This window comes from Prunus persica, chromosome G6, assembly GCF_000346465.2.
Source record: "Prunus persica cultivar Lovell chromosome G6, Prunus_persica_NCBIv2, whole genome shotgun sequence".
Lineage (NCBI taxonomy): Eukaryota > Viridiplantae > Streptophyta > Magnoliopsida > Rosales > Rosaceae > Prunus > Prunus persica.
Window position 1 is genome coordinate 25,544,642 of NC_034014.1, and position 25,009 is coordinate 25,569,650.

The 25,009-nt window shown below is 37.4% G+C and overlaps 5 protein-coding genes and 1 non-coding gene across 7 annotated transcripts; 2 read left to right on the forward strand and 4 right to left on the reverse strand.

Moving 5' to 3' along the window:
* On the reverse strand, positions 1,253-3,958 carry LOC18772814 (transcription factor MYB1). Its single transcript, XM_007205253.2, has 2 exons — positions 3,464-3,958; positions 1,253-2,699 (listed from the first exon to the last, which is right to left on the reverse strand). The coding sequence occupies exons 1-2, from the start codon at positions 3,783-3,785 to the stop codon at positions 1,828-1,830; spliced, it is 1,194 nt and encodes a 397-aa protein (XP_007205315.2). The 5' UTR covers positions 3,786-3,958; the 3' UTR covers positions 1,253-1,827.
* On the forward strand, positions 9,187-11,959 carry LOC18772304 (laccase-7). Its single transcript, XM_007204944.2, has 6 exons — positions 9,187-9,371; positions 9,505-9,656; positions 9,980-10,224; positions 10,305-10,433; positions 10,563-11,510; positions 11,604-11,959. Exons 1-6 carry the CDS (start codon positions 9,282-9,284, stop codon positions 11,729-11,731), a joined length of 1,692 nt encoding a protein of 563 aa, XP_007205006.1. The 5' UTR covers positions 9,187-9,281; the 3' UTR covers positions 11,732-11,959.
* LOC18772007 lies at positions 14,540-16,082 on the reverse strand. Of its 2 annotated transcripts, XM_020565082.1 has the most exons (4): positions 16,040-16,082; positions 15,891-16,005; positions 15,479-15,805; positions 14,540-14,980 (listed from the first exon to the last, which is right to left on the reverse strand). In XM_020565082.1, the coding sequence occupies exons 2-4, from the start codon at positions 15,958-15,960 to the stop codon at positions 14,790-14,792; spliced, it is 588 nt and encodes a 195-aa protein (XP_020420671.1). In that variant the 5' UTR covers positions 15,961-16,005; positions 16,040-16,082; the 3' UTR covers positions 14,540-14,789. The 2 variants fall into 2 exon arrangements, with proteins under 2 accessions (XP_020420671.1, XP_007207936.1); XM_007207874.2 differs by having other exon boundaries at positions 15,891-16,069.
* On the forward strand, positions 18,607-20,861 carry LOC18774825 (fructose-1,6-bisphosphatase, chloroplastic). The gene is made up of 4 exons (XM_020567012.1): positions 18,607-19,335; positions 19,715-19,939; positions 20,075-20,581; positions 20,677-20,861. Exons 1-4 carry the CDS (start codon positions 18,709-18,711, stop codon positions 20,746-20,748), a joined length of 1,431 nt encoding a protein of 476 aa, XP_020422601.1. The 5' UTR covers positions 18,607-18,708; the 3' UTR covers positions 20,749-20,861.
* Positions 19,566-19,638, reverse strand: TRNAE-CUC. The gene has a single exon. It is a non-coding gene; the product is annotated as a tRNA-Glu (tRNA).
* On the reverse strand, positions 20,826-23,924 carry LOC109949946. Its single transcript, XM_020567011.1, has 7 exons — positions 23,295-23,924; positions 22,917-23,178; positions 22,457-22,657; positions 21,704-22,355; positions 21,488-21,600; positions 21,343-21,402; positions 20,826-21,258 (listed from the first exon to the last, which is right to left on the reverse strand). Exons 1-7 carry the CDS (start codon positions 23,466-23,468, stop codon positions 21,230-21,232), a joined length of 1,491 nt encoding a protein of 496 aa, XP_020422600.1. The 5' UTR covers positions 23,469-23,924; the 3' UTR covers positions 20,826-21,229.

Below are 25,009 nucleotides of genomic sequence, written 5' to 3' on the forward strand. Positions count from 1 at the left end.
TTTTCACCATTATAAAACTACAACTTAAGGGAAAAAAGAAAATGGGGTAGGAAAATGGAAAGAGCAACATTCCAATTCTGGTGGTTGCCAAGATGAGATCCATCTAACGAACTGAGTGAGAGAGTTACATCACTAAACTAAGCCACAAACAATAGCATTTTAAAAGGGTCCTTCTCATTGCAAAATATTTTATTAGTTTTAGATAGATATATTTTGTTATGGCTTTGGAACTTTTATTCTTTCTTCTACTTTTCCTTTTTGGCTCTAATGTTTTCCTCTCTTTGTGTTGCGGGTCATTCTTGATTCCCATCTCATAGTTTATATAGCTTTTCTTCCAACTTTGTTTATATACTAGCGATATAAAAAAAGGGAAGAATCAAACTTGAGAATTCAAAAATAAATATTTTTAACTACTGCAGCTACAAATACTTCTTTACTTTCTTCCTCCGCTCTTTTTTACATGAGAAAATAGATTTGCAGGCCCAACAAGACCAATTAGCTAAAAAACCGTTTTGAATCGCTTTCTTCACATGTGTTGGTGGAACCGACCCACTTCCTCTATGCACAATTGAGAAAGAGGAGCAAGTAATCCACAAGCATGCTGCATCGTGGTGGGGCTAACTCTGTATCTTCCATTCCATATGACATTTTGGTTTTCCTTTCCTTTTCTTTTTCCTCCTTATCTTCTTTATATAAATAATTCAGTAGAGGAGTTCGTCGACAGCTACATTACACTAAAAAGCAGGAGACTTGGGGAACACAATCCATCTCCTTGGGTCTACATGTCTTGTCCTGCATGTTTCTTTCTTTCTTTCTCGTGCCACACTTTGGCTCGGGGTTCTTGTTGCTCCTCAATAGTTCGGTTGGATTCGAACTAAAGTCCTTCTGCCTAAACACCCTTTAATTTTTGGGCAGGACCAGAGTTTTGGATTCGTTGTATTAAGAAAGAAGAGAGATCATATGAAACATCATCACGTGACATGTCATGGTTCACCCACTTCACATGAGATTTTGTGTTTTTGTAGGAATACATAAGATTTTTGTTTTTGGATACAAACAATATTCTACTTTAATCTAATCTGAAGTACACATTCGCTCTAGCCAACTTGACTAAGCCCATGTCAACCGTAGGTATCCATAAGTTTGACAGAAATACTTCAACTCCTTTTATGTTAATATACGCAAGCTAGTTTGTGATATGTTAGAAAGCTGGAAAATGCACGGCACATGATTCTCCATAGGGAAGAGAGGGTAGAAAGAAAAATGATGTTGAGTAATACAGTCACTTTCAGCATATAGATTGATAGGAATTATGGGTACACTTACGCAACAGACAGACACAGTGAAGCAGATTTCTCAAGCTGACAGCAGCTACAAGGAAAAAACTTTGTAGAGTTGAAAACAGTTGCTTCAAGCAATGTTGAGCCAAATGAGTACAAGCATACACTATGATTGCAGAGAAGAAGCATCACGCCTTCCAACCGTTAACATACAGACTGTGAATTCCCACCACTGCATCAACTAGAAAAACAAATTTCTGCCTGCCTCATGCTCTTATATCAGAACTTTGCCTCCAAGCGCAGGCTATCATTTATGAATCAGCTATTATGAGAACAACATTCAGGAACCAGGCCAAAGGTTGGTAAATAGTTTCTTCATAAAAATATGAATCTTTCCCTTCTCACTCTTATAGTAATGAGTAATGACAAGTCTCGGGCAAGGAAACAAATTTCATACTTGCAAAATATTGATCCTACTTGGTTAAGCAGTCACCTCAGCCTGAGTCCTGAGCTTTGGCTTGTAGGTAGAACATTTTATATACCAGTCTTAGGTTGATAGCACATTGGTCTTCATTCCCATTAGCCTATCATTTCTCTCTTCAAAACGGAAAAGATTATTCATTCTGCTCTCCTCAAAATGCCCCATTTGCCCTTGAGACTCATGGGGTACTGTTCTATCAGCTGCATCACCCATTGCTCTTACACTGCTGTTCTCCAAACCACTTTTAATCCAAGCAAGGTTACTTATATCTGTGGCGATTGCAGCCAATTCAAAACTTGGAAATGAGGGAGGCTCGGAGAAGTCTACAAATTCTGGCCCCAACAAAGAGTTTTGAGCATTCATACCATTGGCACAACAGCAACCGTGTCCACACTGATCAGGTATTGACCGCTCACCATAAACTCCATCAAGCAATTTACTGATGTTGACATCAAGTTTTGATACTTGAACCAGAGGTCCTTGCACTGGAATTAGCCTTGGGAATGATACTCCAGTCTCCTGGCTATCTGAATGGTTATACACACTAAAAGCACTGATGCATGCCGCTGGTCTACAAACAGTTGGCTGTTCCTTGACTTCATGACTAAACTGACCCTCCGTTGACCCCTTGTCTTCGTATTGACAATCCATATGCTCTAAAGAACTGACTTCTCTTCCTTCCATAGATTTAGATGAATTGACATCCCCATATGAGAAGGTCTCTTCAGATGATGCTTTTGTTTTGTCTAAGCTCACATCTTCAACCGTATTACCAGATTCTAACTTTATTTTGTCAGGGTCCATGCACCGGCGCCTTAGTGTGGAATTCCAATGGTTTTTTATGGCGTTATCTGTCCTCCCTGGTAGAAGCCTCGCAATTGCAGCCCATTTGTTTCCGTGGAATGCATGAGCTGCAATTATCATCTGATCCTCCTCATCTGGAAGAATTCACAATTATCAGCCTTATTCTCCAGGAAAAAAAAACGGCATAGACATAAATTCATAACAAATGGCCAGAACAGCAGGAAGTAATATAATTGAGAATTTATATACCATCAGATTTAATATAGTGAACACGTCCACTAACCAAATATGCAAATAACAACTCACAGTCTCAAATGTGCCTTTTCTTCATGTAGTAAGAAAAAGACTAACAATAACAACATGTGAACTACACAAACTCAGTAGAGTTTTTACTTCCCACTTTATTCTCTCTGCCTCCTGTTACATTATCCAATTCCAGTAATGATTGCATCATATTCACTACCAAATAAAAGATTACATCAATTCTCAAAACATACGTATCAAGGACACTGGACACTGTCCAAATTTCGGACACTAAAAACATGGTTGCCACAATAAAACATAACCTAAATTGCCAAATCATGGTCAAATGCATAACATTGAAGTCACTTGTTAAAAATGTGCTACAACATAGATTACTACATTGTAAAAAGCAAGAATTGGGTTAAATTATGCATCAGAAATCCCAATTAAATGGGAAGATAGATTGCTTGAAAGTTTGAAACTTTGAACTACCAAATCGTTCAGAAACCCCAAAAGAGAACACTTAAAACAAAACCATATATTTTTTTTCAAAATTGGAAGGAAAAAAAAACCCTCAATTTTAAAATTTTAAAAACAGACATACATACATTGACTAAAGAATTGAAGGGTTTGGTTCAGATCAAAGTATATATACCAGTAAAGGGCTTGCGCTTAACGGAGGGGTCGAGCTGATTACACCATCGGAGGCGGCAAGACTTGCCGGATCGTCCGTCGATTCCTCGGGCGATCAAGCTCCAATTCCTCGCGCCGAACTTACTCACTAGCCGACTAAGTATCGAGTCTTCTTCCGGAGACCAAGGCCCCTTCACTCTGTCTCGGCCCGATTTTCTATGACTTTCGCCTCCGCCTCCCGCCACCGCTTGCGTCGCCTCTTCACCGCTATCTCCGCCGTCTTCGGCGTCGACTTCGACGGCTGCGGGGGCGGCGTCGTAGGCTGTCTCCATTTCCCTCTCCATCCTCTCTCTTGGTTTGTTGGTGTTTGGAATTGCGCACTGCGAGTGCTTGACTACCTACCAAACTTAACTGAAAGAGCAAGAGCAAGAGCAAGAGTGCTGTTCTTGACGCGACAGAAGACAGCTCCCAAGATTTTCTGTTTTTTTCCTTCCGAGTTTGTCAATGTGTCCTGTGCTAAATTTACTTTTGCACCCTCCGCAGAATTTCATTTTAACTTTTGGTAATTCAAATGATAAAATATATTTTGTATTGTGAATCTATATATATAAAGCAAAAGGCAGAGAATGGTGAAATATTTAAAATACCAGAAAATGCCCTTGGTTCATGCAAACATTAAGAATTGAAATTATTAATTAAATGAGGATAATATGGTAAATTCACAATTTTTCGTATTAAAAAAATTAAAATTAAAAGAAAATTCAGATAATGGATACTATTTTTATGGAACACAAATATCCACTAGCCTCTCTGCACGCGCTTCCGAGCATGCGAGAGGTTTTTTTAAAATAAAATTTAAAATTTATTTTAGAATTAAAAAAGATAATGGATATTTGTGTTCCATAAAAATAGGACTCATTATCTGAATTTTCTTTTAATTTTAATTTTTAAATTGTGCATTTACCATATTATCCTCATTTAATTAATAATTTCAATTCTTAATGTTTGCATTAACCAAGGGCATTTTCTGGTATTTTGAATGTTTCACCATTCTCTGCCTTTTGCTTTATATATATATATAGATTATCTTTTTTAATTCTAAAATAAATTTAAATTTTTTTTAAAAAAAACCTCTCGCATGCGTGGAAGCGCGTGCAGAGAGGCTAGTAAATATTATGCTAGTGGTCTTAGTTTTCTTTAAATAATTGGTACAACTCTTCCAAGATGTGTAACGTCTAAATCTTTGCGTCTATCATGTTATCTCATCACGGGATGGAGAAAACTTGATTAGTTGAATAAGTAGTTTATAATAATAGGGTAACATATTTATGTCCTTGCCAATGGCCATGGTTAGTGCTCAAAGGATATTTTCTACTTGGAGAAAAATGAAAGATTTGAAAAAGTAATTTCACAAAAAAATAGAAGAAAAAAAAAATTAAAATTTGAGAGCGCGTTTGATTACCATTTCAATTTTTATTTTTAGTTTTCATTTTTATGATAGAGTATAGAAAAAAATAAGAATAATTTATCCTCTCATCATTTCTCTCAATCTTATTTTCACTCTTATTCTCACCCTCCTCTCGTAAGAGTAAAATGAGGAATTAAATGAGAAATAAATTCATGGTTTTATTTATCTTTGGAGGGAAAAAAACGTACTTTTTGGGCAGAATGACGGAACTATCCTCTGGCCGTTTCAAAAAGACACGGCCCGCAGTGATAACTGCATAACACGTGCGAACCGTGCATTCTGGAGTGGCGGGAATTTTGGTTGCTGTCACTCGCACGTGGTTGGCTTTCATTTTGGGGGAGTGTTTTAATGTGATCATGTCTCCCCAAGCTGCGTGGGCCTAATCCAATCGATGCTCATATGGATTGTAGGCATGAGAGCATTGCTGGGCCATCCCAATCACTAGGCTTAAATAATGGGATGATGTTGTAATACTCATGCCTATGTACAATATTAGCCCAATTGATGGCAAATCTTGCACACATTTGTGTCGACATAATGTGTGTGTGCAGTATATAATCAAACCATTTTGCATAGACCACTATAAAAAATTAAAATAAAAAAACCATTTTGTATAGACCAGTTTTTCTAGTGTATTTTTTATACAAGTGATAGTATAAATTACAGGGAGGAGAATTTTTTATACACACACGACTATAATGTCGTATGAATTCGAACTTGAAATTTATAAATTAATGTCATTATCTACTCAATTAGACCACGTTAACAGTCTTTATAGTGTTTTTGTTCAACAAGTAACACCTTAAATAACACATTGTTAATTTACAAGTATTAATCCTAGAAAGACCACATTTTCATACTTCATTATGTATATAATATGCGCCGCCTACGTCCAACGAGATAGTATTATATACATGGAAAGTATTTACGTGTGATCGTCACCCCTACTATGCTGCGTTATTAACTTTAGTGTTATTATATACGGATGGACACGTGTTTGATCATCGATGGACCTAACAAATAAATATGCATTTATTACATCCAAAGAATTTCCAAACGTTGTAATTAAGGAATCATTTATTGTAGTATACGCTTTTACTTTTCTCTTAAATTCTTTAATCTAAATATTAACAGATTCGAATAAGAGCGATGTAATTAACTGTTTGGTCAGCTGTTTAACATGATCGTGGTCGATACGCGCAAAACCTTCACAGAACCAAACCATGGCTGCTAGTTTTCCTCCAATATCAACTTATATCTTACAGTCATTGCGAAGAAAAAAGTGCCAAAATTTGGAAGAAGGATAATCACGTTGACCATCCATGAGAATTTATTTATCTCAAAATTGAGACGGCTTCTCCACCTATTAGACTAATTCAAGGTCTCTTGCGTGTGTGGATTTTTCACCAACTTTTATCCCCCACGTAAAGCTGATCGCATATGTATAAATGGCTAGGCAACAAAATCCGATTATAAGATTGATTTTGCTTCTAAAGATAAGTCGAAAATGATTGTTTTTGCCATAAATTATTAATACTTACCGTATTTATTTATAACACATATCATGAAAATGACATACGTATTAATTAGTTCGGCTTTGTAGTTTTGAGGCCTAAATTTCAAACCATAATACTCACATGTTACTATATACTGCAAGATATTGGTTACAAGTCACAACGGATGAGATCAAGTTTCTTGAAGAGGAAAATTTTGATTTTTGTACTATATATACATATCAATATCAGTTATGTTGTCGAATGTCAAGATAAGTGACCAGCGCTCTCTATGGTCAACAGCTGCCCAATATATATATATACATGTTGGTCTATCGACCCACGAAACAACTAGTTTAGGGTTTCGTAGACATTAAAATAAGGTTTGAAGACGTCACCAAATATGTGTACCCCACAGAAATTAGAGGTGTCTTGCAGAAGGGCAATGAACATAAGATATTTGTCAGCTTATGAAAAAGTCCTCGACCTCTCCCTCTCCAGAAACTGATATTAGTTGTCAGGAAATATTATAATTGTCTGCGTATGTATCTGCGTATCTGTAAATGCCACATGCAAAAATGATTTTGAATATATATATATATATATATGCCGGCTGTTAATTAACTAGAACTCGATCAGCCCCACACAACAACAGCCTTTGAGTATCAATGCAACGCAGCATTGCAAGAAAGCAATATTGAACTTTCTTGGAGCCCTCTTTTTTCCGATCGAGTTCTTCCACTGCCGCAAAAGTCCAGTTAGATTCAGACATGATACACTTTCTAGTAATTAGAAGAACTCAAGTACTCTCTTTCGGATTCAGAAATTTCGTTTTGGTTACTATAACCTAATGTATGATATCACTTAAAATAATAGGACCAATTAATAAATATACACATGTACAGTTTTATAATGTTTCGTTTCCATTAAATCATATCAAGTTGGAACAGAAGGTTCTTCTGAAAGTTAACTTTCATAAATTAAAAAAATATAGGTTGTGTGTGTAGTTTAGTTGACCATTTAGTATGTTGAAATTTTAATTAAAATAAAGTTTGGACCAGCATTTGCATTTGTTGGAATTGAAGATTTCATTTTTTTTCTGAAAATAAAATAAATTTGAATTTGTTTGCATAAAATGTTTAAAAAAACTTTACTAATAATGTTTTCATATTTTTTTGTTTATGGATTGAGAAAAAAATTTCAGTTTAAAGAACTTAGACAATGGATTTGAAATAACATATGCATTGAAAGAACTTAGACTTATTTATCTAACTGTCACAAAACTAGATATCCTTTTTGCAGTTAATATCCTCAGCCAATTCATGCACCAACCACGCCAACCACATATGAAAGCTGCCACACGTTTAGTTCATTACTTAAAGGGATCACCTAGTCAAGGCATTCTATTATCCTCTCATAATGAATTAAAATTGCAAGCTTTATGTGACTCAGATTGAGCAAGTTGCCCCATGACAAGAAGATCAACTACGAGTTATTGTGTGTTTCTCGGAACAAGTTCAATTTCATGAAAAATCAAAAAACAGCCCACTGTATCTAGATCCTCATCAGAAGCCGAGTATAGGGCAATGGCAGTAGCTACATGTGAACTACAATGGCTACGATCATCTTTTACAAGATCTTGATGTATCACATTCCTTTCCTAGTACACTTTATTGCGACAACAAGGTTGCCATACATATAGCAGCAAATTTGGTCTATCATGAGCGAACCAAACATATTGAAATTGATTGCCATCTTGTTCGTGAAAGAATTCAAGATGGAACATTACGTACTGCATTCCTTCCTTCTAGCAGAGATCAAATCGGAGATATCTTTACAAAAGCATTGGGTAAGAAAACTTTCCTACGATTGAAAAGCAAAGTTGAATTTTTTAGACATACACAGTCTAACTTGAGGGGGAGTGTTAGAAATCAAGGCTTAATAGAAGGAAGACTTTAGATTGAGTTAACGTTGTATAGCTATCTTACTTGGACAACAATTCTTTTCCTGTTCTGTAATTACCTTAGACATAGGATCTGGAGATAATTCTTTTCCTTTTCTGTAATTACCTTAGACATAGGATCTGGAGATTTATTTCCTTTTATATTCCTTAAGCTTTGTTATATAATTGTAATCTTTGTACAGTGATTATATACAGAAAACATTCACCATATTTTCTTATAATTTAGTATGTTCAAATTTAATTAAAATAAAGTTTGGACCAACATTTGCATTTGTTGGAATTGTATATTTCATTTTTTTCTGAAAATAAAATAAATTTGAATTTGTTTGCATAAAATGTTTAAAAAAAAACTTTACTAACAATGTTTTTATATTTTTTTGTTTATGGATTGAGAAAAAAAAAATTCAGTTTAAAGAACTTAGACAATGGGTTTGAAATAACATATGCATTTCAAAACCTCATCAAGTACTGAGAAGACGTCTGACCATGTTTACATTGATAATTCAAACCCAAATCTGTTCTTCTAATTCATTTTTCTATTTGTCAGCGTCTCTGTAAAGTGTATTTGGGCGCAGGGTCAAAGGGATTGTTTGCTTGTAGAACCAAGTTTCTGACTTTAAAAAAAAAAAAAAACTGTTAGCTGGATAACGAGAAGGTCATTTTCTATGCTATACCAAAGCCCTGCAATGCCTACATTTCCAGAGGCTCTAAACCAATGAATTTGTATTAGCTAAGTTGTCACGCAATTGTGGAAATTATATGACTTAGCAGCTCCCTCTAACTACCTCCAAAATGCCTATATATACAGCACCATATGTCTCTATTGAGAAATTACGAGAGCAATAGAAAATTATAGTTTCCTTCTAGTTTCTCATTTCCTCTTGAGCTCTTGGTATACGTAGCATTTCTTCCCGACATGGCACGCTTTGCCTTCGTGCTAGCATGTGCTTTAGCTCTATTGGCTTCCTCAGTAGCCTCTGGTGCAATTGTTGAGCATTCTTTTAATGTAAGCCTTGGCCCACAAGCACATCAACTCTACACAATTGCTCACCAAATTATATATATACGGTTTTATGTTCCTGTGGTATGTTCGGAATATAGTTCATCATATTCTTTTTGTTTGTTCTTCGTTTTTTCAGGTGAACAATCTGACTGTAACCCGACTGTGCAAGGAGCAATCGATAACCGTAGTAAATGGGAGCTATCCTGGCCCAGCAATCAGGGCACGAGACGGCGACACACTTGTCGTCCATGTTTTTAACCAGTCACCCTATAACATTACTATTCACTGGTAGATATTCAGATATATCTTTTCACAAATTAATTATAATGACTTTGATATAATATTATATATATATATGTGTGTGTATAATTAGTCAATCATTTTTTGCTTTAAAAGGAGAGACTACCATTCTTCCAACGAATCAATATCAAGCTTAACAACTTATATTAAATAGTAAATTATTTTTGAGATATCGTCAAACCCAACTGCTTAAGCTAATATAAAGTATATATATACATAATAAAATTTCTGAAGATGGGAATATACAGCCATATTGACCATGGTTTATATGTTTTATTTATAATGTATAATTTCTTTCTTTCTTGATGCAGGCATGGAATCTTTCAGCTTCTGAGTGCATGGGCTGATGGACCAGTATATGTAACCCAATGCCCTATACTTCCTGGACACAACTATACTTACAGATTCAACATTACAGGACAAGAAGGAACCCTCTGGTGGCATGCTCATGTTTCTTGGCTCCGGGCAACCGTCCATGGTGCCCTCATCATCAACCCGAAAGCTGGTCGATCCTTCCCCTTCCCCAAGCCCTATAAGGAAATTCCCATCATCTTGGGTACGTAACAAACCATATGCATATCATGACACACGCAATTTAGATCTTCTTAATAAACTGTTTCATATATGGAATTGCAGGAGAGTGGTGGAATGGCAATGTTGTTGACATTGAGAACGAAGGCATAGCTACTGGAATTGCTCCTAACAATTCTAATGCTTACTCCATCAATGGCCTACCCGGCGATCTTTACGACTGCTCTCAAAATCGTACGTAACTCTAATATACACATCCTACTTAAGAATAATCACTCATGCATGCGCAACTGTTACTATACGCCTAACTTTATTTGTTTATCTGTTGAATCATGAATATTCACACTCGTATCAATTTATCAGAGACATACCAGGTGCAGGTGGTGAAAGGAAAGACCTACCTGCTACGCATCATCAACGCTGCGCTCAATAACCAGCTCTTCTACAAGATTGCCAATCACAACATGACAGTTGTCGCAATCGACGCCGCCTACACAACTCCTTACGTCACGGATGTCGTGGTCATCGCGCCCGGTCAAACCACCGACGTTCTCATCACCGCGAATCAACAGACAGGATCTTACTACATGGCCGCCACTCCGTACATGAGCGCGAACATAAACTTTGATAATACCACCACAAGAGGCATCATCTCCTACGAGAACTCCTCGTCATCATCCCCGATCATGCCGGCCCTACCCAATCCCGGCGACACGCCAACGGCCCACAAGTTCAACACCAATATCACCGGACTCGCTGGCGGGCCCCAGTGGGTCCCGGTCCCCACCAACGTGGACGAGCACATGTTCGTGACCGTAGGAGTGAATCTGGAGCTGTGTCCCGTAAATGCCACGTGTCAAGGTCCATTCAATAACCGATTGTCTGCGAGCATGAACAACGAGTCGTTCCAGCTCCCGACCAATCTGTCTATGATGCAAGCACAGTTTTACAATGTGAGCGGGATCTACACCACTGATTTCCCCGACCAGCCCGCTGTCAAGTTTGACTACACGGACTCGAACATCAGCTTAGACCTATCGCTGGTCTACGCGCCAAAATCGACCAAAGTCAAAACGTTGAAGTTCAATTCGACGGTGGAGATCGTGCTTCAGAACACGGCGTTTTTGGCGATCGAGAACCATCCGATACATCTCCACGGTTTCAATTTCCACGTGTTGGCTCAAGGGTTTGGAAATTACGACCCGATCAACGATCCCAACAAATTTAATCTCGTTAACCCACAAATACGTAACACAATTGGTGTGCCGGTTGGAGGATGGGCCGTGATTCGATTTACAGCAAATAATCCAGGTTAATTTCTAAAACATTTCCTTAATTTATTCCTTATATATTTTTATGATCAAAACAATTTCTGATTTTTTTTTCTTTTGAATTATTGTACAGGTATGTGGTTTATGCACTGTCATTTGGACGTGCATTTGCCATGGGGTCTGGGGATGGTTTTTGAGGTTGAAAATGGACCCACCCCATGGGTTTTGCCTCCACCACCGGCGGATCTACCCCAATGTTAGAAGTCGTTTCCAAATATTCGTCAAGACGGTCTGGTTTTGGTTTTCTCAAAGTTATTATTTTTTATTTTGATGTGCATGGTTTGGTTAACAATTGTATTTCTTTGATTGCAAATAAGTTGTAATAAAAGGTGTATTGGATCGCAATAATCTTGTTAACTATATTGTAAAAGTTGGTCAACATTCTCTCGATCAGTGAAATAAAAATAAATAAATGTTTTTCAATATTCAGGATTCCTCGTATAGTTACAAATCTATTCCAAAATATTATGAAATGTACAATTTATTACAGAATTATATGTACAATTGAAATGCTGCAACCACAACATTCCCCAACCCCAAAAAGAAAACGAATCCATATTTCCTACTGTTCCGTATATGTTTATATGGCTGATAATTTCTGACTAAAAATTACCTTTTCCCGCGCAAATAATTTTCCTCGCTACCTACACTCGAAAGGAAATTTTTTGAAGAAACCACACAACACGGCACATATACATGGCTATGAGAGGGAGCAAGGGAAAGAGAAGGATGAAATTTTCTTGATTTCATAACAGGACCATGAGTGAAAGCAAGGAAAAAAAAAAAAAAAAATTAAGGATGAAGTTTTCTTGATTTCATAATAGGGGGAAAGGCGTCATGAAATTTACTTGACATTTTCTTTGTAACCGGACCAGGGGCAAAAGTGTCATGAAATTTTCCTGATATTTCTTTTGAAATCGGACCAGGGGCGAAAGTGTCATGAAATTTTCCTGATATTTCTTTTGAAACTGGACCAGGGGCGAAAGCGTCATGAAATTTTCTTGATATTTCATTTGAAACCGGACCAGGGGTGAAAGTGTCATGAAATTTTCCTGATATTTCTTTTGAAATTGGACCTGGGGCAAAAGTGTCATGAAACTTTCCTGATATTTCTTTTGAAATCGGACCAGGAGCAAAAGTGTCATGAACTTTTCCTGATATTTCTTTTGAAATCGGACCAGGAGCAAAAGTGTCATGAACTTTTCCTGATATTTCTTTTGAAACCGGACCAGGGGCAAAAGTGTTATGAAACTTTCTCGATATTTCTTTTGAAACTGGACCAGGGGCAAAAGTGTCATGAAATGTTCTTGACATTTCTTTAGAAACTGGACCATGGGAGAAAGTAGGGGCAACAGTGTCGTGAACTTTTCTTGATGTTTCTTTTATAAACGAATCAGGGGTGAAAGCAGGGGCAAAAGTGTCATGAAAATTTCTTGTTATTTCTTTTGAAGCCCGACCAGGGGCAAAAGCAGGGGCAAAAGTATCATGAAATTCTCTTGTTATTTCTTTTGAAATCGGACCATGGGCAGAATTAGGGGCAAAAGTCTCATGAAATTTTCTTGATGCGTCTTTTGAAAACAAACCGGGGGCGGAAGCATGGGTAAAAGTGTCTTGAACTTTTCTTGGTATTTCTTTTGAATCTGGACCATAAGAAAAAGCATAGCTAGGTCCATAACTCGAAAGTTCGCTCATGGCTCTGTGAGGATTGGAACGTTCTTGCTCACAGAGATAAGGCAAGAATACTCCTGCATTTGTAAAAACATTTAACAAACTATATTAGTTCCATATTTATTAATTTGAAGGTACGTAATAGTAGATGCATTTGTGAAATAACAAATGGATATGTGAAATGTTACCCTCTCCTTGGGCCATATTGAAGTAAAGTTCAACAATGTTTGGGCATTTCTCGTAGCAAGCAGGGGAGCAAAGCCTATTGAGGAAGTAAGGGTCAAGGAGGGTATCAGAGGAAATCCCAAGAGACTTCCTATCAACACCACATGCCTTGGCACACTGATCCGTTTCTATATATTCAGCCATCTTCTCCACCACCTCTCCTGATGTCCTGCATTGGTATTGTAGGGTTCCATCTTGCTTCGACATTGTCTCCAGCAAACACCTCTTCCCTGAAGACGATACCGAAAAGGCGCAAACGTCATTTGGCAAATGCTCACATACAATCTCACCTGGTGAAAATCAATCAAAACCAAGAATTCAATTAACCACACAACTAACAATCAAAAGCTGCAGTTATAAAGATAAACATATATATATATATATATGTGTGTGTGTATGTGTTACCTAAAGCTGCATGGATGGACAGGGGAGAGAGGAAGAGAAGAAAAGGGAGGAAAATTAGGTTGGTTGAGAAAGCCATGTGGTTTGAGCATTAATTGTCTGTAGCCTGTGCTTTACTAATTGAGAAAACAAAAAGTGTTTGCTTTGGTTTGTTTGTGATGAGAGGAATATATATATATAAGAAGGCTAGCTAGAACCACACATGGTTTTGTATATATATATCATGGGGTTCTTAATTGTTTGTAGTTTAGCTCCATCAGATTTTAAGGCCTCTCTATATTTGGGGACTCTAGCTAAGATTAATCTTTGCATGTTGTGTAATTGTAATCTTTGTGTGGTTTCTTGTTGCTTTGCAGAACAGATTGCACTGATTAACAACAGAGTTAAGGCCCAAAATTACACAAGGCGAAAATTTGACCATCTAGCTTTCTTTTTCTTTATTTTTATTGGATGCTACATTAAAAGGCCGAAGCTAATTGTTGAAACTTCAAAATTTTTGAAACTCAATTGATGTGATAGTATTTTATTTATTGAGTTTTGAATTTGCGAGAAAAAAGACATTCACGTTGCATAAACAGGGCAATTACATGAATTGATGAAACATTCTTACAATCGGTCATGTGGCAATGGCCTCTAGAGTCTAGAGCCAAGCAAACCATATTATTAGCATTAAAAATAAATGTAATCAAATGAAAACTTAATTCCAGAATTGAGTGGTTTGCAATTTCGGAGAAATGTGATATCATTGATTGTATGTATTGATCTGACATGTGTAAAAATAAAAATGAAAAGTAATGCAATTACTTTTCATATAAACGTCGTAAATCTCAACAAACCCCAACCACAAAGAAAATCCCCGGTTCCCCTTGTTTTTTTGGGTCTATATTTGATAATTATTCCTCACTCGTCACTAAATTTACACTAAAATTCAAAATAAATTTTATGCAGAAACTACACAACATGTTTACAGAGGAGCAGGGGCAAATGCCTCAGAAGGGGGATACGCTTCTTCCTGAGAAGGGGCAAATGCCAAGTTTCCTGATGGTGATTTGCTGCTGACGGGGCCAGCGACGGCCTCACCAGAGCTCAAGAGCTGGAGCATGGCACGGTGAGGGTTGGTACGCTGTTTGTCGCAGAGATCCGGCAAGAACGCTCCTGCATTTGTCAAAACATTAACCAACACACATTAGTTCCATTTTACTTTTATATTACGTCGTAATTAATCAAAAGCAAGAAGTGTGTGCGAAAAATTCTTACACATAATGGGTGTATACTATAATATATGATACAACAAAAATATGAAGAAAAAAAACGTTATATACACGTCGTATGTAAAAGTTATGAACTTGTACCACAAAATAAAAAAAAGGGAACACTTTGATTAAATGAGAAGGGAGGTATATCATAATGACGGCAGAAAAAGAAAGCGAAAGCGGACCAAAATCTAGACGGATTCTTTGTTAGGCTCCTTTTTGGTAGCCGAACACCCAAACTTTAACTATTTTGTTTTAAAATATGTCCTAAGAATAAGAAAAGGAATGTTTTAGGTGTGACAAAACAATCCTTCTTAATCATTACCAACTTGGAATTACTAAAACAATAAAAATTGAAAACAAGAAATTAAATGAAAGATCTGTGAAATATTATTCTTACCCTCTCCGGCGGCCAAGTTGAAGTAAAGCTCAACAATGTTGGGGCACTTTTGGTAGCAAGTTGGGGAGCAGAGCTTGGTCATGAACTGAGGCTCAAGGAGGGCATCAGATGAAATCCCTACAGACTTCCTGTCAATGCCACAAGCCTTCACACACTGATCTGTCTCAATGTACTCTGCCACCCCCTGAACCAAAACTTCTGATGTCCTGCATTGGTACTCTATGCTTCCATCCTTCTTTGCCATGGTCTCTAGCAGACACCTTTTCCCGGCAGACGATACCGAAAATGCGCAAACATCATTTGGCAAATCCTCACATATAAACCCACCTGAGAGAAAATCAAATTGGGTTCAATATAAAACCATGTTTAATTAAGAGTTTAAAGTAATTTGAAATTTATGAACATTATGTACCTAGAACTGCATGGATGCAGAGGGAAGAGAGGAAGAGAGCCAAAGAAAACTTGGTGGAGATCAAAGCCATTTGAGTATTTTGACGGATTTGATCGAGAGAGAGAGAGAGAGAGAGAGAGAGAGAGAGAGAGAGAGAGAGAGAGAGAGAGGAGAGGTGTGAAGGTGTGAAGGTGTGAAGCTATGAAACTATGAAACAACAAAAGGCAACGACCAACTATATATAGAGAAGACAGCGTTGAACTATAATGCGTCTTCACTATATTGAGAGACGCGTTACAAAACTTACAGGTCGGTGAAAATTACGTCTCCGATTTTTTTTTGAATACTTCTGTTGGAAGCCGTTTGTCATATTAAATAATTTCTCTGTACTTTTCTTTACTCTTTTACCATTTTTAATTGTTTATTGTTTTCTTTTTCAGTTGTTTTCGTTGTTTATTTGTTGACGCTAATAAAGAGCAAAGACGTGCGGAAGGCCTGCAAATATGTTGAAGTTTCTCCCTTCTCCATTCGTGTCATGTATGGTTTGTTGTTTGTCCAAAAAAAAAAAAAATGTATGGTTTGTTGACATTTATTTATGCATGACCCACGATGTATGTACCTATCAAATTCTTTAACCACCATATATTCTTTTTCCATTAAATAAATTGGAAATTTATATATGTTAAGTGGAAGACCCTAATCAATCAATTTGGTTAAGGCAAATGAGAAATGAGAGGAGTCATTTTTTTCCTTTAATTTGTCTTGTTTTGCTTTCCTTTAATAAGATCACACATCATAGTTGCATACGTAAGTTAGGTCAGTTGACGAGAACAATGAGTCTACTACGCTTAAGTTCGAATCTCATATCCATATATTAGATTAATTTAGAGTGACAAGCATGCCAAATCGAACCATGGAATTCAAACCATATATGAATGTTGATAGCCAAACAGAAACTCATCTTGGCTGTGACGTTAACATTCTTTGTTTACATCCAACGACAGCTAGGCTTCCATCTGTCAAGTTGTGTATGGTTCACTCGGCTTCAAAGGGAAGTCTAGGTCTTCATAAATTAATGTCATGTCGTTTTTTTTTTCCCGGTAATTTTCGTGAACGCCATGTCGTGGCAGCAAGCCTTGAAGGTTCCAGAACTATATGAACCAAAGTACACCAGAACATTGCCGTGAAGTTACTCAGACGCAAACAAACAGTTATATAGTCATTTGTCAAAAGACACTTTTTGAGACGTACGTTAAAATTTGATCAAGGAAGAGAGACTAGTTATGTTCAAACCTAATTAGGAGTATAATTTTATTAATCAGTATTAATCAAGTCATTGACCCCAGAAAAAAGTATTAATCAAAGTATTTTTCGTCATAACTTCACTCTGCATCGGTTAATATTTTATGATAAATATATGTTAATCATGATTAGCCATGACGTTATGTGTGAAAAAATTGAATGGGGCATAACTAGTGTATGCAATGTCTTAATCACGATTAAACACCAATGCCTTTGCTTAAGATGCATTCTGCCCGTCAATGGAATTTAAAATACTATCGCCTTCACTAATCCCCGAAGTGATAATCCGAATTTTGTACTAGTTAATCTTCTTCTTCAATAAAATACTATCGCCTTCTTTAAAAAGAAATTGTATTTTGTCTGTCAATGAAATTTGATAGTGGCAAAAAGGGTCAAGAAAGGAATATCCACACCCTTCTGTGTTTTTTTTTTCTTTTTCTTTTTTGGGTTTGTAAGGTTCAAAAGAGGGGAATGGAAGGGAAGAATCCATGCATAGAAAATCAAAGGAGAAGTAGGTAGTAAAGCACACTCGATAGAGGTCTTCCATCTGCAAAGTCACCCAAATTTTTTTTTTATAAATGATATAGAAAAACAAGTTGTCAAAGTCAATAACCTATTTTTAATTTCCAATAGCCAAGTAGTGATTTTTTTTTTCTCGACGTGTTATGCCGGCCACATTTTCAGAAATTAAAGATCACTCCAGGTTTCCAACCAAAGGGTGTCAAATATTGATAGCAAATAGTCCCCCTCGTTTTCTCTCTGTCCCTTCTCTGGCTGAATATTCCTAAAATGGTTTATGCTTTGTGTTATGAATTCACATCAGACAGAACCCATAATCTGTTGCCTCCATTTCCGAGAACCAAGCTAGTTCACCCACTTTTACATAAGACTTGGTCATTGCCAATAACGATATGCATGATGAGGCATGTCTTGACCTTTTGGGGTTGGGTATTGGTTAGGTCTTCAACCAGTTTTTGGGGGCAAGAAATTGTTGTGTGCATTATTATATACTATATGGCATGCGTTATTATATCTTAAGAGAGACACTTACATACAACGAGAAATCTTACTTCTATTTATCTTTTTACATTAATTATCATTTGTTAAAAAAAAACAAAAATAAAGATAAAATGGTATCCCACTTTGAGAAAATTCGAACATAAATTCTCAGTTATATAAGAGTAAATCTTTTTAACTACTTGAATCATAAATCATTTCTCCGTTACAGGTAACTTCTTTGTATACAATTGAGCAAAGAATTCAATAGAATGACTCTACAATTGAGACTAGGATTTAAACGTGGGACTTCTATGTAAACTTTGGGCTTTTATTTTGCTATATCTAGGTTTTGAATCCCAAAATCCTTGGGACATGCTTTATGAAGTTGATTAATGAGCTGACCCAAATGAAGTTAATCTAAAGCAAATCCAACTCAAGAAATCCAATCCAATCCAACCCAACAACAATCCAAATTGCACCGCCACTTGTTATTTGTACTCCCATCCATCTTCCTATTGGACTCGCCAAGGAAGAAACCATGATCACAAAAACGAACATAAAAAAGAGGAAGATAAGTGGGCCCCCCAGAAGAAACAAGAAAAATGACAGAAATTGTTGCCAACCTCACAATCCCACATTCACAATCCAAGTGAAAAGGAAAAAACAGAACTTCAAAAACCAGAAAATCAAACAAGAAAAAAAAAAGAGAGTAGCAAATCACAAACACAAAACCATGGTTGCAGCAACACTAACTTCACCATCATCCCAACTCTTATGCTCAAGCTCTCGCTCTATCTCTCAGCTCTCTCCTCTGCAACAATGTCTCTTTGGGTCCAAAGCAATCGTCTCCTGCCCCAGTAACGTGAACTACAGCAAGAAGAGGCATGTGGGCGACGGGGTGAAATGCATGGCGGTGGCGGCGGAGACAGAGCCCAAGAAGAAAGGCGGGTACCAGATACAGACGCTGACGAATTGGTTGTTGAAGCAGGAGCAGGAGGGCGTGATTGATGCAGAGCTCACCATTGTTCTATCGAGCATTTCCTTGGCCTGCAAGCAGATTGCTTCTTTGGTGCAGAGAGCTAGCGTTTCTAACTTAACTGGTATTCAGGGTGCTGTCAATATTCAAGGAGAAGACCAGAAGAAACTCGATGTTGTCTCCAATGAGGTTTGTGGTTCACCTACTAGTTTCTTATTTTGATACAAGCCATATTGGGGAAGGAAAATCTAAAGATGTAGGGGGAATCGAACATAACACCTAGAATGCACAGAGAATTGAATGTAGGGGGAATCGAACATAACACCTAGAATGCACAGAGAATTGAATATAGTTTCTTATTAAATCAATTTAAATACTAAATTAGGCAAAGTTTAAAAAATAATAATAACAAAAAGAAATTCCGTTGCCGGGACTTGAACCCGGGTCTTTCGGGTGAGAGCCGAATATCCTGACCAACTAGACTACAACGGATTGGTGATTTTCCTATGATTATTAAAGTTTAAGAACTATATGTTAGAATAGGGGATTGAATATTTTTGGTATACAGGTTTTCTCCAATTGCCTAAGATCAAGTGGACGAACAGGGATTATAGCATCAGAGGAGGAGGATGTGCCGGTGGCCGTGGAAGAGAGTTACTCAGGCAACTACATTGTGGTGTTTGACCCACTTGATGGATCATCCAACATTGATGCTGCAGTGTCAACTGGATCCATCTTTGGAATATACAGCCCAAATGACGAGTGCTTTGCAAGCATTGAAGAAGACTCAACTGTAAGTCCACCGAACGTCTTTTAAGTCTCAACTAATGTGATAGTATTTCATTTGTTTATATCGCCCACTGAATCTCGTTTGTATATAACTACGAAGAATAATATTGGAACACTTATGTATATGTTTGCATTGTAGCTTGACAGTGCTGAGCAGAAATGTGTGGTGAGTGTGTGCCAGCCAGGAAGCAACCTGCTTGCTGCTGGCTACTGCATGTACTCCAGCTCTGTAATCTTTGTGCTTACAATTGGGAAAGGTGTATTTGCATTTGCCTTGGACCCCATGTATGGAGAATTCGTTTTGACCCAAGAGAACGTTCAAATACCAAAAGCAGGAAAGATTTACTCATTCAATGAAGGAAACTATCAGCTCTGGGATGACAAGCTAAAGAAGTACATTGATGACCTGAAGGACCCGGGTCCTAGTGGCAAGCCCTACTCTGCAAGGTACATTGGCAGCTTGGTTGGGGACTTCCACCGGACGCTGCTCTATGGCGGCATTTATGGGTATCCTAGGGACAAGAAGAGCAAGAATGGGAAGCTGAGGCTGTTGTATGAGTGTGCACCAATGAGCTTTATAGTTGAACAAGCCGGTGGGAAGGGATCGGATGGCAGTGCTAGAGTACTTGACATCCAACCAACTGAGGTGAGTGTAAATCGTATAATTGCTGTGAGTTTCTGCAGCTCCCTTTGTAATTTTAATGACTTTAATTTTTCCTTCTTCTTGTTCTTTTCTGACAGATCCATCAGCGTGTTCCGCTTTACATTGGAAGCGTGGAGGAGGTGGAGAAATTGGAGAAGTATTTAGCTTGATCAGAATGTGACAACAAAGGGATTTAATTTTGTTTGTGAAGATAAAGTTGTATGGGAATTTTTCTCAAGAAAAACAATGAACAAGAGAGAATTGAATTTATATTTTGCTGAAATAAGTATTACAGAAGATTAACGAATGATAATCGGATTAAAGGATATTAATACTTCCATAATAAATTGTTAACAGCAGCCTTTGTCAATATAGACAATTCTATACAAAGATTACAAGATCCAGCGAAGGGAGAAAGAAACTGTGTAGCCATTAGCCTAAGTAAGCCCAGGACTGCAACAAGGGGATACCAAAGATAGAATACTAAGTTACTAACCACAAAATTATATATATTTCTAAGAAATGTGAGAGTTGTCTTAATGCTAGCTTCTAAAAGAGTTATAGATTTCTTAAAATAGAGAAATCTTTTGCAGCGAGTCAAGCCGAAGAGTCATTTCACAAAAACAGTAAGATCCTTGCAGCACAATTCTGCTAAACCTGAGAGCTTCCGCGATTTTTCACTGCAATTCCAAAAGCACACGAATTAGAAACTCTACACTGTTAAATTAAAATGAGAGGAGAGTTAAGAAAGACAGTAGAATTACCCGGGCTTATAATTCTAATACATTTTGTTACAGACTTCACTGCAGTCAGGGAATCAGAACCTGCAAGAACGCAAGTTTACTCATTAAATATGAAATGCATGAACATGGCGGAAACTTTATAACTGCCGAGGATGTGTTTCATTACCTTGCACATTCATCCCCTTCTCTGATAGTACTTCTGTCACAGTTGATGAGAATTCTGACATAACTTGATTAGCCCCCACATTACCATCCGCAGTTTCATTATCATATGATGACCTATGTGAGTTTTGAAGAATATAAGATAACTGAATTGAAGTGACAGTAATGACGAGAGTAATGGAGAGATATATGTCATGGAAATATGGAAGGTAGAGAATACCCTGAAACAGTCCCCATGGAAGCACCAACATTTGGTTGACTAGCATAACCAAGTTCTTCACAATGAAGATCAAATTCACCTAACATTTCAGTGAAGGAGAAATCCACCCCAATGGCATCGAAGTTAGGCAAATCAATGTCAAAAGGGTCAACTTCCTTTTCAGACTCGGATGTTGAAATATCATCAGAAACTGGTTGGTCCAAGCTCATTGGCACATCAGAACAGTCAAAATTGAGCCTTCCTTTTACATGGTCTCTCTTACTTGTCTTGGCAGGTGATGAAGAAATGCAATGGTTCGTTTCCACAGTATAGCAAGCTTTGTTTGGGCTCAGAGTCACTCTTTTTGATGAAAATATGGTGCAGCAGTTAGGGGTAATCTCTGGAGGAGAATTGTTATTACTGCAGGTAGCAGTGGAAGAAATCTCAAAAGGAGACACAGACTTATCGATTTGAGATGAAATTGCTCGTGGAGGAGTCCGAGGACCAGAAGAATTGTTCGGAACGGAGGGAGACGGCTGGTTGAACAAGCATTTAGCCACAGTGGAACCATGAGCGAAGGACCCATTCGGAACCAAATTTGGCACAGCTGAAGATGACTGGGCAGATTCTTGATTATTGAGTGCATTAGCTGATGCTGAAACTGTTTCTGCACCTGCCCATTTTAAAATTCAATCAGAATAAACACCGTAATGACATAAATCAGATGCAGAGAATGACAACTTTGAAGAACATACATACTTTAGTTATATATACCTTTGTTTGGAACCTTGCCAATGGGTAATCTGCTGCAAGGTCTCTTAGAAGCACTTGGGGCATCCACTGAAACTCTAGAACACTTTCTCTTAGTTGCAGGTGGGTCAATTGTAATTGGTGAGCAGAAATGTCCAGGCCCCATGTTGGTGTTGGAAGGTGTGGACACATGATGAGCAACTGGTGTTTGGTAAATTGGAAAACCTAATTGAAAGGCATCAAACATTTAATTCATATTGAATTCATAGCTCATGGAGTGATTATTCTTGTCTTTTTGTTAATTTCTCAACTGTATGGTTCAAGCATCAATGGGTTTAAATAATTTTTTAAGGCAAACAAAAGTAAACACCTAGAAGTTGAAATTGGTGCATCTAAGCTCACAAAAACCACATGCAAAGTCTCCATGTTCTCAATTCATTCAAGAAATTTCTCAAACACAAGCAGATGGGATGTGTTATTGTACCTGCTGGAGACCCATTGGATGGGTTCACGTGAGAAGCCATAAGCATCGGTTTGGGAGCTGCGGCTGGACCTGTGGAGATAGCGGCTGGGTTTCCGCTGGCATTGTAAGTGTTCATGACGCCTTGCATACCCTTCAACAGAGTTTGGACCCGGGTCTTCTCTTGCTCCACCCGGACCTTCTCCTGATCCAAAATCACCTTCTGCTCCTTCAAGCATATGTACTCGTTCAGAATCTCCGCCAAGCTCAGCAAGCTCTTCGGCGCCTACAGAGATAAAACGAAAATATGAAAAAACCCAAATCCCAAACCAGAAAAAAAAAAAAAAATGAAAACTTTCAGGCGGATTTTGAACAAAGTGTGGCAAAAAAACAAGTGGGTACCTCTCGAATGGGTGATTTGGCGATAAGAGATGAAGCTTCATTTCTGAAAACAGAGCGAGTCTCCGAATAGTTGTTATCGCAGAGATACCTATCCACGATGAACGCGATTTGGACTGGGGTGACCTTTCCCTTCCCCAAAGTCTGTGATTTCTTGGCTTTAGTTTGCTTCCCCATTGCTTGAAAATGGGGGAGATAAAGAAGAGTCTCTGGAAAATTAGGTCTCGATAAAAAGGTTGCAACTGACAAAGAAGAAGAAGAAGAAGAAGAAGAGGGTTCAGATCTGAGGACAGATAAAATGGGTGAGCTTAAAAGGGAGGGAGTTTAGAAAAAAGAGAGAGGGAGATGAAGAAGAGAAAAAAAAAACGCGGGAGTTTTCGAAACTTTTGGGAGGAAACTGGAAAATGAGCGAGGCTAAATGAAATAGCATGTGCCTGTATTTCCCACCCTATTTATAATACAATAACATTTTTATTTTGGCAATAAACTAGCCGTTTGGAACAATTATGGTATGGTTGTAGGTATCCACCGATAACTAGGTTGTATTGGAAGATAGAATACCTTACCAAATAATGAAAAGAGTGTATTTGGTTTAAACGTATTGTATGAATTAAGAGCTTTTTTTTTTTTTTTTTTTTTGATTAAAAGAAATGAAACTTTCATAACAACACTCAAAAGGGTTGAACGTTTATGAGTCGTATAACCGATTACCATTCCACTTAACTTGATCACACACCTGAATATATGCTATATTTTTTTCCTAGTTGTCAACCAGCTATTCCATAATTGCTTGGATTTGTTCACTAATTGAGATTAATACTTGAATATAAATGAAATTCTTTCATGGTTCTCATTTGGTAGGATCTATCTATATAAGAGTTGGTTTTTAAAATTTTATTTTTCCTTAACTGAAAATTCTTAAACCCATAATCGAAAATTGGAAGCTAAAAGTCGATTAATTGGAGTCATTTGAGTTGTCTATTACAGATTATTTAGAAACACGTGTTATATATATAATAAAGAATTGGTCGAGAAACACGGGTTACCTTTAAAATCATCTAATTATATCCATTTGTTGTAAAGTTTTTGTGTGGAGCCCACTAACTATTCATTTGGAGACTTTGGGTAGAGTTTGTCGGCAACTTTTTCTTACTGCACACTCACGAGAGTTGCACCAATCTGCCTATAAATAGGCAACCTGCAAAGTGAAAGAAGAGAGAAGAAAGAAGAGAAAGGGAGAAACGGAAGGAAACAAAGAAGAGGAAAAAGAGAAGAGAGGAAAGAGAGAAAAGGAAACAAAGAAGAGGAAAAAGAGAAAAGAGGAAAGAGAGAAAAGGAAATAGACAAGAGGAAGAGAAGGAAGAAAGAGGAAAGAGAGAGCAGAGAGAAATTCTCCTAGAGAGAAAATTCAGTGAGCCACACATGTTGTAAACACTAAAGTTGTAGCCATATTATTTTATATAGTGAAAAGTTACTGTTGCTGCTCTCCGAGGACGTAGGCATAGCCGAACCTCGTTAAATGCTGTGTCTCATCTACTTTACGTGCAGCTAAATATTCGTACATATTCCAGGTCATTTTATAACACGTTATCAGCACGAGACGCTCTCTATGTGGGATATGCCTTGATGACCATGAGATAAGCACTCTGTTTTCTCTATCTCAATTATTTAATATTAATCTAATATCTAACAATTATGACCAGCCGAGGCGGGTGTAG